The 15,075-nt window shown below is 38.6% G+C and overlaps 1 protein-coding gene across 1 annotated transcript; it reads right to left on the reverse strand.

The window, feature by feature from the left end:
* On the reverse strand, nt 1-15,075 carry pip4k2c (phosphatidylinositol-5-phosphate 4-kinase, type II, gamma). Its single transcript, XM_015381130.1, has 10 exons — nt 14,655-15,075; nt 10,350-10,447; nt 10,168-10,264; nt 9,923-10,072; nt 3,856-4,002; nt 3,482-3,520; nt 3,276-3,389; nt 2,388-2,652; nt 2,098-2,201; nt 1-2,023 (listed from the first exon to the last, which is right to left on the reverse strand). Exons 1-10 carry the CDS (start codon nt 14,814-14,816, stop codon nt 1,943-1,945), a joined length of 1,257 nt encoding a protein of 418 aa, XP_015236616.1. The 5' UTR covers nt 14,817-15,075; the 3' UTR covers nt 1-1,942.

The following is a 15,075-nucleotide window of genomic DNA, read 5'->3' on the forward strand; positions in this document are numbered from 1 at the left end:
TTGCTTTATTGATATTGTTGCATCAGTTTGCTTTATTCTGCAAGTTTAAATGCTTATTCAAACAGGATAGAGCACATATTTATCTCTAAACATAAAGGAAACAAAAATACAGTATTTTCTACATGTCAAAGACAATGACAATTCTTTAATGTCAAAATATCAGACGAAATAAAAGCAAAGGCCAAGTTTAGACAGTCCCCCCCCCCAAAAATACTTTTATTATATGTTAATGTCAACACTTGCACATTTTTATTAGTTTACAAAGTACATGGAAAAAAACAAGGAAACCAAAATATCCAGACCCATAAAGATGAAGGGAAAATGAAATAAACCAAAACAAAAACTAAACAAAAAAAAAATAAAAATCACATTAAACGGGCAAATTTATTGGATAAATGAGTAAAGATGTCAGAGGAAAAGTTTGACAACTATGATGTACAGAATTCCTCTTTCCGGGCATGATGAACATTTAAAAAGTTGAGGTATTTCTAAGACTGTCACACAAAGACAGACGGGTCTCTTAAAAACCGTTCTGCAATCCTAGCAGATCCAGGACTTTTCTCTGGTCTCATTAATCGAACATTTTCAAGGAAATAAACGATTTCCAGAAAACCTTTGTAAAATATAATTTGGTCCAAAAGCTGATTTGCAAAACGCATCATGTGCTACGACTGATTAGACAAGGCATCATACAAAGTTACTGCATTCATTTTGCCTCATCTGCTTTCAGGAATGCTGAATTATCTCCTAGTGTTAAGGCCGAGCTGCTAGAATGTAGAGCGACTGTCTGGAAAGTGCTGCCTAATTTTAACCCTAAATGTCATTAACTAAACTTACATCCTAGTCCTGTTGTTATACATTTATTTCTTATATTGCAATAATACAAATATCACACATTTGCCACTGAAATGCAAAAGAAACGCTACACTGTTGGAAATAGAATCCAGTCAAAACCACGATGGATGTGGTCAAAGGCAGAACTGATTGCCCAATATTTGGACCCGCCTCCTAATAATCGCAGCTCTTCTATTGGCTAAAGCAGGCAGGGTTGGAAGACATGTTCACTGGCTTAGATATGATTTCTTAGGTTCCATCAAGGCTTCTTGGAAATATGCAAAATATAAAATAAAATATTTGATCCTTCAACCCAAACCCCCTCCCCCTGATTAACTGTAGGCAAAGTGCAAAGATCTGCTCTGATAAAGCTTTTGGCCCACTTGTTTGGCAATCTACTAACTACAGACTCCATGGATCTTATTCCAACTGTTTGCGAAGAGAAAAAAAAAAACATTTATTATTAATCTAAAAAGTTAGGAAATAATTTGGGAAAAATGCTCCTCCACTGCAGAACTGCTCTTCTTTGCACATCAAAGTTACAGTAAATGTTTAGCTTTGCATAAAGACTGGAAGCAGGGAGCAGCTCAGCTCTTTCTATAATCAACCATATCAGAGCATCTCAGGATTATTTGTTTGGCAGGTTTATGGAGATATCAACCTAAATCTAACCTGTTTAATACTAAGAGTAAATTTTCTTCCAGATGTTGGTTGTTGGTATAAACCTCATGTTTGCTTCAGCTGTCAGAAATTACCTTCAGTTTCACACAAATGTTAAACAACAACCGATCCCAACTTTAAATATTAATCTAGAGCTGTCATTTAGAGAGTACTGTGCCTTTAAAACAGAGCTAGCTCCTTTTCACTAATCTAAATTCATCCTAATATGTATAGTGTTTTTACATCCACATTGTAAGTTTAATGTCCTCAACCTATTTAAAAGTGTTCAATACCTAAAGAAATAAAGATTATCTTTAAAATAAATATATGCATCATAATGCAGCAAGTTTTGTCTCATCACCTATTTTAGATAATGATTCATGTGTGCAGCCTATAGTTGATCTACAGTTGAAGCTCTCAGCTGGAGGGACTTCTGATCACAGCAGTGTTACGCAAAAATCTTTGAGATGAAGTCTCGAAATCGCTTGGCGTACTGCTCAGGGTGGACTGTGGAGATTTCAGCACCGGCCTGCAGTGGAGAGAATGAATTAGCATCAGACGGAAACAGAAGTGGACAGGACCTAAAGGTCTGCTGCTACTCACCCCGTGTTTGACAGTTTTTGCAGCATGAGCAGCTTTCTTCTTGGTGTCGTACTGTGTCAGAACGTCTATCAGGCCCATGAAATAGACCTCCCTCTGTGGGGCTCCTGAGATTAGAATGCAGAAAAATTCAGCTGGATGAACCATCGCTGCATTTATGTGCACACATGACGTCTCGACCAAGACCAAGATGCTAAAACTCATCTATTGATGTTTATTTTACAGCTTTAGAGAAAGAAAAAAGGTGATGATTTATTTGAACTGAGCACCATTCTCAGAATTCCAGTTGTCACCTGGGCAGCTTCGTAGAGCATAAACATCCACGTAGGGATCAAATTCCCCCGGCCCCAGGGGCTTGCAGGAAGACATGTAACCAGCGATCCCTTCAGGGGAGGTGCCGTAAGAGCCCACGGCGGGGCCCGGGGCCAGCCCGTTCTCTGCCTCGGGTTCTTCCTCGTTGGAGGCCTCCCCGCTCTCCTCCTCCTCCCGTTCGGCTCGTCCAATGTCATGGATGCCAAGCAATAAGCTGTAGTCCATGATCTTCAGCTTCACCAGGAACTAAAAGAGCAGGGAGAAAGATTGTCTGCTGAGATAATTAAAACACTTTTTATTTTCTTTACTCAGGATGTTCTGATATGTTAGATTGCAATCCTTATAAAAGTAATTTTCATTGATTTCCATGGAGGTCAGTGATACTCAGCCTAAAGTCACTAAAACAAGGGATTTAACGTTTTGGTGAGGTCTTTTCTAAATATTTCAACCAAAAAAATTATAGTTAATATTCTCTCTTACCCTCTCTGTAGAAATCTTTTATTTTTATGCTTCTTTTTTGTATAAAACTTACTTGGTTTTAGGGTTATGGAATATTAATGTTTTTATTTTATCTGCAGTTTTCTGAGTTCTACTTTTTATCGTAGTTGTCAAATAATGAGTGGGATAAGTCATTTACTGCCCTCTGTTTGCTCATCGCTTGCATTTTTATTTATTGTTTTAACAGTTTTATGATTTGCTCTATAAATTAAAGTTGACTATTTTGGATAAAATCTAAATTTCACTGCTTACCAAATAAAGAGTTTTAGACCAGACACCCTGCTGCTAAACTGCAGCTAAAGCAGTGGAGAGTTTTTCTCTCAAAGATCAAGATAAGGAATCGGCTTCAGGCACATTTTTTAAACTCTCACCTCCACATCTTTGTTGAGTTTCTCCATAAACTTCTCCTTCTCTTCATCTGTAACGTACACCTTCTGCATGTTGTTCCTAAAGTCCATGTCCTTAAAGGTTGGAAGCTCTTTTTCCTTCACATAAAAATAACAAATTTTAGATGATAAATTAAAAAACTACAAGTGGAAGTACAGCAATAATCTAGTTGCTAAAAAGTTTTGTTTACCCTTTCTTTGTCACTTGCTTCACGATCCACCAGAGAGCCCTGGGAAAAAACAAAAAACAAAACAAATATAAAAACAGATCTATGTATCTCAAATTATAGTATTTGTCTGGAATTTGATATATTCTACAACAAGGATCAAATGCTTTGTCACATGGGAAAAGTCTGACACGTTTAATGCAGAATATAGGACACAAAACAATGTCTAGTACCTATTTATGACTTGTTTATTTGGTAGAATTATTGGTAAATCATTATTGGAACTGCTAACTTATTCAACAACAATAAAACAAATGTTTTTGTTTTTTTTTGTTTTTTTTTACTTCCTTTACTTGATGGATGGCTAACATCCACCAGTTGATGCAGTTCCTCCTCACCTTCAGGTCGTACTTCCTGTGCACCACCAGCCTGTGGCTGAACATGTTCCTCATGACGATCAGGTATGCCTCCTCGCTGTCTACGCTCACCCGGTACATTCCCAGGAACTGTGGCAGCAGCGTGTTGCCGTGACACTTCACAATGTGCTGGAAGAAGAAAGCAGGTTGGGTATTTGCATGATGGGCACAGTCGAACGTTATGCATGCAGATTTGTTTATGATGTTTCTGCTATGATCACGTTTAAACGAGACAAAGAGATTTAAAACTGGAGGGAAAGTCATATTTGAAGCATGAAATATGCTGACAGTGCAGCAAGATCTGCAGAGCAGATCTTTCATTAGTATGTGTCTTCATATAAGCTTCTCACTACAGTTTGCTGGAATTTTGGCCCATTCCTCCTCACAGAAAGATCGTGAAAAAATCGTTTCAAGTTCTAACTTTTTATTAGTTCTGCTGTTCGACCCTGGGTCCAGCCACCTACAAAATATTGCCAGAAATATTCTCTCACCTGCTTTGACCCGCAAGTGAGCTTCAGTGAAATCCCATTCCTAACCTATAAGCATTAAATGTCAGTCCACTCTTTTCAGCGAGAACAGCTTCAGCTCTTCTAGGAATCCTGGGAGTTTAGGAGTGTATTTATGGGCATTTCTAACCATTCTTCCAAAAGTGCATGTTTTAGTTCACACACTAATGTTGGAGGAAAAGGCCTGGCTGTCAGTCTCCACTCTAATCCCAAAGGGGCTCGGGTTCAGGTTAGGACTCTGAATCAGAGCACAAAGCTAAGACGATAAAGATATGGATGGAAGAGTGGTGAGGGTGAACTTGACTGGCCCTTAGTCATGTTGGGATAAGAAGGGGCCAGCTTCAAGATGTTCCTAAAGTTGGGAGCATAGAATTGTCCAGAATATCTCGTTATTTCGTTTAAATATCTCTAGAGCTCCTTTTAATTGGAACCAAGCCCACACCATAATGCCACCTCCTCCTTTACATTTGACACAGCGCAATCAGAAAAGTAGTTATCCTGGCAACTGCGAAACCCACACTAGTCCATCAAATTTCTAGATGGAGAGGCTCGATTCGTCACTCCAGAGAACCCATCTCCACTGCCCTGGAGTCCAGTGGTCGCCTGCTTTACAGAACTGCATCGAAACGCTTTCCATTGCAACTATGGAAACCCGTTTCTTGAAGGTGTCTGCACAATTTTCTTTAGCTAATCTGAAGGCCAAATGAGTTTGGAGGTGCAAACAGTTGGCAACCTTTTCAATCGATGGGCTCCAGAATCCACTGTCCCCACTCAGTCAGTAAACGTTGTGTACTACCACATGGCTGACTTGCATTCGTTTCAAAATTCACCCTTTTTCTTTTGATACAACTGACTATGGAATATTTAGTAGTGAGGAAATTTCACGACTGGATTTGTTGCACAGGTGGCATCCTATGACAGTTCCACACCATTTACTGAGCTCCTGAGAGCGACCCATTCTTTCACAAATGTTTGTAAAAACAGTCTGCATGCCTGAGTCCTTGATATTATAAACCTGTGGCCATGGAAGTGAATGGAACACCTGATTCCAATCATTTATATGTTTGAGAAAATTAAGTTATTAAGTTTATAATGTATGTGAATCTATCTGGAATCGCTGCTGACAGACAGGCTACATTTTTTCAATGAAACCATAGATTTACTGAAGATTCATTAACTCAACATAAACTCAAAGCAAACAAGTTGAGGACTGTTTCAGAGGCAGAAAATAAATCTTATTGTCAACGTCAGCGTTAAACCGTATTTTTAGCGTTACTGTCATTCAAATAATCGGCACAAATTTTCTCATGTCGGTAAATTTGGTAAATAAGTCTGCCATTTTGCCTGTATGCGTTGGTGGCTGGTATTTTCTTCCCCTTTAAGAAACTGAAGCATCTGGGAAATCACGTGACCCCCATCGATCCATTCAGAAACGTAAACGAAGAGAACGACGGATGAGCCCAGTGAAGAAGCCTCTAACACAGCTGTAAACGAGCAGATGAAGCTGAGCGTGCAGAGAAGCAGTCGAGAGCGGGTTGACAGAGTTGAGCGCGAGGCAGACCGGTTTTTAAGTGAGGGTGTGCGAGTTTAAACGATGCACATTGTTCTCGCTGCACGCACAGTTCAGTGGCACCATAATTACGCTATAGGTGTTGAGTCCTAACAATAATCCAATTCAAATAAAATATTCTCCAAAAAAAGAAAAACATATTGAATTAGGATATTTTTTTAGACATACACGCAGCACCGCAGACATTTCAATGCTCTCCTTTTTTGTCTGATTGTGTACTGTGAAAGTTTGGAACATGCATGATGGGAGGCCAAGGAGTTCCTCACATAACAATGAGAACGTCACATTATTTCCGTTACCAAAAAGAGACGGAGGAAGTTTGATTGAATGCCAACATCCTCATACTGCAACAACATAAAGTCTGAAAGCCAGATTCTATTGTTTCTATTGTAGTAAACGCCAACAAAAAGAAAAAGGAAAAGTGTGCTGCAAGTTATTTTACATCATAAACATAATATGCTTATTCTACTTAAATCATTTTCAACCTTTTTATACTGTAACAAGTACAGAGCAACAAAATTAACTCTGCATTTAATCCATCCCATTGGGGAGCAGTGGGCCATTCTGGGGATAAAGATCTTGCTCAGGGAACCAGTGTGGCAGTCCGTGGGATTGTGTGGGACTTAAATTTAGAACCTCTGAGACCCAAGCACAATGCTCTAACCACTAGGCCGCCACTTCCCTGGATGGTGGCCTTGTGGTTTAGATGGAGTAGAGACATAGCTGAAAAATGGATCATGATATAAGCCTTTCAGATCAATCAATATCAATAATTATTGGCTCATATTTTACCAATGTGACACAAGTACCAGGAAAACAATGTATTGTAACCCTGTTTCTAATTAAATGCAACCTTTAACCTCCTTTAAAAAAAAAAGGTTCACAGATCTTTCCCCTGCCTAAATCCCACAGAATGCTGTGTGGTTCTGGATCAGAGGTCAGTGAAAGTATAGATTATATCAAAAATATTTTATTTCAATACTGATCAGGCGTTTGTTTTATTTTTTTTTTATTGCCTAGCCCCAACCGGAGAGTTTTGTCATATGTGGTTTTAGGGGAAAATTAGGAACCAAAGTCTTCAGACAACAAAATTAAAGCTGAAACCTGGACCACAGATACTGAACTTCAACAGCAGTAGAGTAGTGAAATAGTTGAGCTTTAATCAGTGATCTGATTCCAACACGACTAAAGACACACGCTGTTAAAAAACAACTACTGCAGTAGCACCAAAACTCTATAATAAGTCACTGTGCTACACAGCTGGCCTTGTCTTCCTCTCAGTTTTATTAGGCTGTGTAGCCGCCAGCTGCACATTCCAACCAGACCTTAAGATGAAACTTTGCTAAAGGGTGCGATAAGCCCGAAATGAAATCCACACTCAAATGGGGAAAAACAAAGAAAGAAAGAAATCTGTACCAAACGGAGGAAAGTAGGAAGCATTGCTCATTTCCCTGACATAAAAATAGATCCAATGAACATTTGAATATTTCCAAAATACCAACAGCTTCATCTGTAATCTGCTGTTCTGTTGACAAAGCCACAGCTTTCAGCCCGCAGGGAGGTCTGCAGTGGCAAATTCAACTCTAACTCGAAAATCTTGATGACAGAACATTCAAGCTTCATTTCATCTTCTTAATTTGAAACAGAGCAAGTCACTTAAGTGCTCTAAATAAAATTTATAGCTAAAGCTAGTTTTCAACTCCTGCCCCTGGTCAGACTTTTATATAGAGTACAGTAGAATTTACATACACTACTTCTAATCTAAGAAATAAAAACACTAGCCAAATGTAGAACATACATCCCATATATAACTCTTACCTAAATAAAAAAAAAAAAAATTAAAAGAGTAAAATTCTGATTCGTCTTTAACCCGCTTTTAAAGCTTCTAGTAACCCGGATGCTGTTTCGTCCCTCAGCAAATGTCATTAGTACTGAGGTGCACATCTGAACAACATTATGGTTGAGAAGATGTCGGCAAACAAAAAGAAATGAAAAGTGTACTCAGACGGTGTTTAACTTGGTAGCAAATGAAAATAAGTCAGCAATATTTGTCTGTGGCCTCCCTGCGGCATAGTTTTGTTTTCTGTGCCTTGGGATGGTATTCTATGAAAAAAGTTTCTTTTTCTTTCCAACATTAATCACCAACAACTGAAATTGCTCAACAATCCAAAATTAGCATTCCTGACTGTTGGGTCAGACTGAACCAAGCATAAATGAGGACTCCTAATTTAAGGAGTTTTGCCTTCGTCAGACAATTTTTCATCCAAATGAAGGTTAAACCACAGCTGTTTCCAAATCAGGTCAGCAGGCTTCACTGGATTGTGCAGCAAAACCCTCCTGCTGTATGCACACTCTCATGCATACTGCAGAACACAGATGCGCTGCTGTTAAAAAGCCCCACTGGGACTCTGATAATGTCACACATTAAGTTATATGACACATTGGAATTTAGCAAGGAAACTAAATCTAAATGGTACTTATCTGTCTAGAATGGCTTACAAGTTTTTTTTCACAGAGGTCAAAGCTTTAATAACAGATGAAGTCTTTTAGGTTCAATTCATTGCCGTCAGTTTTACTGTTGAGTTTAAAGATTTACCGCTGTAAGCAGTCACTTTTTAATCAATATTCCCTGTAGTCCTCCATTCTGTTAGCCTGGTAAACCAGACTAAATGTGAGATTAAATGTGTAATTTAGTCTGGCCCCGATGACTGAGACATCGGAAGATTGTTCTTTCAAACCATGTCTGTGCCTATTGGCCAACGCTCTGACCAATGAGTGCAACTGACTGTGACGTAGTAAGCGCGACAGAAAGCTGGTGGGGGAGTGAAAACAAACAGCCTGTCGGTAAAACGGCGAAAATGAATGAGCGTAGAGCAGGCATCCCCAAAGTTGGTCTTCGAGGGCCGCTGTCCTGCAGGTTTTAGAGGCTTCTCTGCTTTAGCACAGCTGATGCTGATGATTGCAGTTCAGCAAAAGCCTGTTAATCAACTATTAATGTAAATCAGCTGTGCTGGGAAACCTCTAAAACCTGCAGGACAGCGGTCCTCGAGGACCGACTTTGGGGATGCCTGGCGTAGAGCCTCTTCCTGCTCACGTTTCAACGAAAACCCCAAGTCTAATCCTTCCAAAATTGATTCCAAGGGTAAGTCAAACGAGAACTGCTCAATAGTTTTTCCATCTTCCTTGTTGTGCTTTCTCCAGTGTCGTGCAGCTTTGTCGTCCCGCCCTCAAACCACATCTCGGCGTGGCGATTGTATAAAAAAGTAAAGGAAATGAGTCATCTACAATGACTGATATTAATGTTGCCTCACAAATGTGGGGATTTCTTTTACTCAACCAGAGGGACACACTGAACCCCACAGTAAAGGATCCAGGTAATCTCAAAAAATGACTTGTGGTTACCAAGAGGTAGGATACACAACAATTGATCCTGTTTAATGGGAAGTAAAAGAAGGTGAGTTCGAAGAAACTCCCTAAAGTCAAACAAAGTCATTAAGAGTATTCCTACATGCAGTATCATTTCAGATGTTGACCATCATTAGTAGACCAGCTACTGCTAGAATGGACAATACCTTTTTAAAACGTTTACCTAATTGGTAGAGTTAAGCAAATACTAAACAAACTTGAAAATTGCCATGACCTTATTTTACTGTGGCACGCTGCGAGGGGAAAGCAATCATTACTGGTTATCAGACACCATGACGACCCTTTACTCATATAGGCTACAGTACCAAAAATCTGCCAGCTGTTACACAGACATGGATCAATTTCCTCCATCAAAAACAAATTAGAGCAGAGATTAAATGTTTGTCTTTCCTCGAACTCTGGGATCTCTCAGCTTTTACCAACAGCCTAATCTTTAAAGCCTAAGCTCACACATCCCAAACAGAGATGAGCAAATTATTCGATGTAATGTAGCTAAGAAAGTAGGAATACTCAAATGTTTCGACTAGTACAGAAAGAAAAAAGGTACCTGGTGATACTCTGAGAGGATGTTGTGCATGTCTGCAACATCTTCACTGGAAATCTGCTTGATCACAAGAGTTCGGTCGTAGGAGTTGAGAAGGAGACTCTCTCCATGATCTTCAGCGCTTCTCACCGGGGGGCTACGAGTTAAAGACACCTGGGGAGAAATACGCCAAACAGCACACAGTTAGAGAGCAGGAGGATATTTTATGTAATCAGACATGAAACTAATGACAGTAAAAACATTCCCACCTGATAGTCCAGATCCTCTATACCAAAACGTTCCCTTAGATTTCGGAAGACCTGAGGGCAGTATTCTTTAAACTTAAAATGCCCAGGAAGGTTTTCTCTGGTAAAGAAGAGAAGGTCAAAATGTTGCATCTATTGTTGACTTATTTAGAGTCACCCAAAAAAAAAAAGAGAGTCTGTCTTACTTGTTGAAGAGGTGATTGTTGACTTTGACCTTAGTGTTGGCTTTGAAGTCATCAGGCAGGAGCATGACAGGAACAGGCACCTGGCTGAGATCATTGATCTGCACACAGAGGAGACAATCTCTGAGCAGATGACATCACTTCATTTCTTCATTCTTTGCAGTTTTAGTCTTTTCCATATTCAATGTTGAGGGGGGAAAACATTGACATTTGCAATGGGTGCTCCTGTTCCTGTTCATTCTTTTATAAATGTCTTCAGGGACTTTATGAAGGTGCATGATCTATAAATAGTGTAACATATGCAGTACTAGGTTATGTAACCGATTAATTTTTTCTTTTTTTAAACCAGCAGCAGGAACCTTCTGAAAATGATCACAGAATCCCCTCTCTTCTCAATGGATGGTTATTTGTTTATACATTAAAAACATTTGTTCATTGAGGAGTGTTTATTTAAAGTGTGTCTTATTGTAGATTTATCGAATACAAAAAATAACTGACATAGGGCTGCAACTAATGATTATTTAGCAAATCAATTAATCTGTCAATTATTTTTTCAATCAATCGATTAATAATCGGATAGCAAATGGATCCTTAAAGTAGATTTTTTACTAAAGTAAACCAGGTGAAACTAAAAGGTTTCCATATTTCCATCTTAAATGCAGAATATTTATATTTTTTTAATATTTTTTATATAATTACTGCTCTAAGTGGGTTGCTCTGTTAGCTAAAGACATATTTTACAGTTTCTATACTCCAGTTAACGATTAATTGTTTACTAGATTATTTCAATAATCGATTAATAGCGATTAATCCGACAGATTCAGCCCTAAATTCATAGCTGCAGTCTTAGTCCAAACCTGATCAGAAATCAGTAAACACCAACAGTGACTACATGGTTTACAAGATGGAAGTAGGTTAGGTCTGAATGGGAACACCTGAGTGCGACACAGGCGAGTAAACTGAAGTATCGGTTGCACTTCCTTAACCCAGGCTTTTAAGTTTAATACCAGATTTTCTATCCATGTCCTGGAGAGTTAAAATCGCCATTAATATCCAGAAATGTATTAAAACACATGCATAAAGGTATATCCCACATTTACTGGAAAGCCTGGGGAAAATGTAAAAAAAAAAAAATCCTAAAATAAATTATATTGTTCTAGCTGTTACAGAGTCTCACAAAAAACACAAAGATTAAAAAGTCACTAAGCTGGAAAAGGACCAGAAATGCATATTTTTCAAACGTATTATCACAGTACTATTTCTCCTGTTTTCCTTTGCATTCACAGTAGGAAAATCACCAAAACTATCTGTGGCTTTAAAAGCTTTAGAAAAAACATAATACATCCTATGAAATGTTGTATTTAAGGACTTCTTTACAATTCCTTATATGACCTATGTTCAATGAGTCTAGCAAGGACCCTTATTTATATTTGACCACACTGTAAAGAGGAAGACAAATTGAGCTAATGCAAAAAGCAGCAGATAGTATCATCCTATTGCCCAGAAAATCTACTAGAATTTTTTTTTATTTTATTTTTTTTTTTACTTTAACTGGTCCCTTTGGTCCAAGGGTACAACTATTAAGCTTTAAGTCACAAAAAATATAATATCACCAGGGTCTGCCATGAGACATACACGAGGAAAAACATCTCATACCCACTATAACATGCGGCTGTAGACCCTTTGAACCTTTTTTTTTTTTTTTAGCATATGATCCAGGTAAAGATCTACTGCATGCAAGATGCTGGCCCAGAGGGCAAAAGTTGCTCCCACTAATCTAGGGAGAGTGGGGAAACATAAATTGGTAAATTGTCATCGCCACAAAATTTGACATTTTCCATGTAAAAGCATGTGGTAGTGTTGGGCCACAATTAAAACCTGCAGGACACTCCATTGCAAAAAGTGGCTTTTTATTTTTGTTTGGACTCTTTGTTCAAACCAGCTTGTGTAACCTTTAACCTACTGTGTAGGAGACCTAGAAATTATGATTAACTGTTAATGTTACAAGTGCCCCATCCACATGAATACACCTAGAAGTACTCATGCATACCCTTACAAGAAAAAAACTAAGGAGTATGATAAGGAGTCAAAATCTGTTTTTTTTCCTTGTAAAATTGACAATATAAATTTAAAGAACATTTCTGCATGATTCCATATGTAAAACACCAGGTTTTGAGAAGTTGAAATGATAATATTCTATGTAAGTTTCCACTTGTCAAACATTATAGGGGAAGATGAAGTTTGACTACCGGTAGTAAAAACACTGATGCTCTTAACAGCAAGGGACAGGGCAGACTACCTGCTAGAGAGTTTGAGATCTTTTGAATGGGGCACTCCTGAAGACCTTCTTTGACTATGTTGGCATCCGCCATCTGTTTTTTTTTTTTTTCTTGTGTGTGTGTTGGTTCTGCAGTCTGTGTGCAGCCGGGAGGAAGCGGTTGGATAAGCTCATTACGAGCTCCGGCTCTGTCCTCAGGCACAATGAAGATGATTGGAGTCGGAACAAGACTGTGAGATAAATAACATCACTGTTGTGATCATTCCCAAAAGACCGGAACCAGGAGTGTCTCAGAAATGCTCCATGTTGACCAGTATATACCGTTACGTAGAAACAGCATTACAAGTGATATTACCGGAGCTGTTATGCATCATGTATTGATTTTCTATTTTTCCCCCATGCACTATGAGTTTGTCAAGTGCTGAAACACTATAAAGACGTGTCCTTAAAAAGACAGAAAGTAAAAATGGCTGTTATTGGTACATATCCATATAAAGTAGATAAATGCAAAACACAGGTAAGCTGTGTTGCCTTTTAACCCAAGTTACTGATCTTTGTTTCTATTAGTTTTACACAGGTATACGTTCCCTATTTTCTCATTCCATTGTCTGCACAGATTATTATCTAATCAAAATGTATTTTTGTACAACAATCTCTGTATCAGCACAGATGTTAAAGACCATTTGCAGTCATTTTTAACCACTTCTCAATTTCATCTGAATCATGTGTGCACCTCTGAGCTTTCTACTAATTGTTTTATAATAATATCAACTGAAATATATTGATCTCACATTGGAGAAATTTAGCTCTGCATTTAAACAATCCCACTGGGGAGCAGTGAGCTGCCATTGTGGGGCATCCCGGTAGCAATGTGAGGTTAAGGGTCTTGCTCAGGGACCCAGAATGGCTGTTTGTGGGAGTGGGGCTCCAATTCAGAACCTCAGGATTCCAAGCTCTATACCAATATCACACCCAAATTTCCCCACTGTGAGACAATAAAACTTTCTACTCAATTATACTGATTGTCGTACTGGCAATGTACAGCAAAGGTGTTAATTATTGTAACATCATGCACATGGGTTCCTTTTTTCAAATTCATTTCTTTTAATGGGCTTTGGGACAAGTTAAAGGAAAACGAGGACTAGTCACGTTTGTTATGGTATAAAACACTAAAGATGTTTTTAAGATCGTGGAGCAGTAATGCCTAAAAGTTTGGATCATAAAGGCGGTATCCATAAAGTAAAAACACCAACAAAAACAGATAAAACTACAGTCACCACTAATTATTTCATGACTAAAACTTACATTTTAAGCCAAACCAAAAGCTTAGTATGAGCTGAATAATAAAATAAAAAAATTTATGTATCTAAAACAATGTAAGTATATATCCCCTTAAAGCTGTGCCAATGAGGGTAAAATGTATTAGGAGTTGGTCTATTCACTGTGCAATAGACAAGTTACCAATACACATTTACAAGTTATGGATCTAGCAATATCTTAAGGTTAAAATATCCAATATGTATGATAAAAATTAGGCAACATAGCATAAAGTTATGTCTGTTGGTTTTATGATTTCCATTTAAGCCAAAAAAAAAAAAAAAAATAAATGATTCATGTAAAAATTAACAAGCTTACCCTATAAAAAAGCCATTTTGTAATTAAACATAAAATAAAACATTTAAAAAAATAGGTTGAGACTGAATGCCAGGTTAAATATAAACACATTCTAGTCTCATTAAACTCTTGAGTAAACTAAAATAAGACCAACAACTCTGAGATAAGCTCCCTCCCTGTACCTCCCACACACAAATATTTACTTAGGGATCAATATATTACAACTTTTTCCAAATACTAGCGCGTCAAAGCACCTGAAATGTTACAGATTGTGATTTCAAACAGGCATTGATCAAAAACATTATTTAACTGAGCCGACAGGCTGTCATTGCTGCTAACACCGAAGCTAACCTGAGTTAGCATATTCCCACTGACATGATTAGCATGGAGTGAAACGTTAGCTTCCACCGACTCACCGAGTGATTGACGCCCCATATGAACACGCTCACAATGGGCTCACTGGCTCGGAACACCTTCACCTTCTGCTGAACAAAGTGCTTCTTCTTCGTCTTCGTTTTCGGCGCCAGGACAACCATCGGACTGGATGTAGAAGTCCCCGGGTTACCGAGGGCAGCCATGGCCGCAGTGTGTTTTCTAGTCCCCTGCTGAGGGAGCTCTAAGCGGGCGGTGACGCGTCTTCTTCTTCCTGATGGTTCAACAGCTCTTTCACGCGCCGCTGACTGTGACAACCAAAGTTCACGCGCCAAACCTCTGACCGTTTTAACCCGAGCTGCTTTTTTCCACGGTGCAGTTTAACATTTAATTTGTACACATTTATACATAACCACAATAACCAGACTGCCCTCTTAACCTCCCGAAAGCCAGTACACAGTCCAC

The sequence above is a fragment of the Cyprinodon variegatus genome, unplaced genomic scaffold (genome assembly GCF_000732505.1).
Source record: "Cyprinodon variegatus isolate N-32 unplaced genomic scaffold, C_variegatus-1.0 Scaffold228, whole genome shotgun sequence".
Taxonomy (NCBI): Eukaryota; Metazoa; Chordata; class Actinopteri; order Cyprinodontiformes; family Cyprinodontidae; genus Cyprinodon; species Cyprinodon variegatus.

Coding starts and splice junctions, on each gene's coding strand:
- pip4k2c (XM_015381130.1), bottom strand. CDS start 14,816: ATGGCTGCCCTCGGTAACCCGGGGACTTCTACATCCAGTCCGATGGTT. Junction 10,265..10,349: donor AACAATCACCTCTTCAACAA/GTAAGACAGACT, acceptor CTTCTTTACCAG/AGAAAACCTTCCTGGGCATT. Junction 10,073..10,167: donor TAGAGGATCTGGACTATCAG/GTGGGAATGTTT, acceptor ATTTCTCCCCAG/GTGTCTTTAACTCGTAGCCC.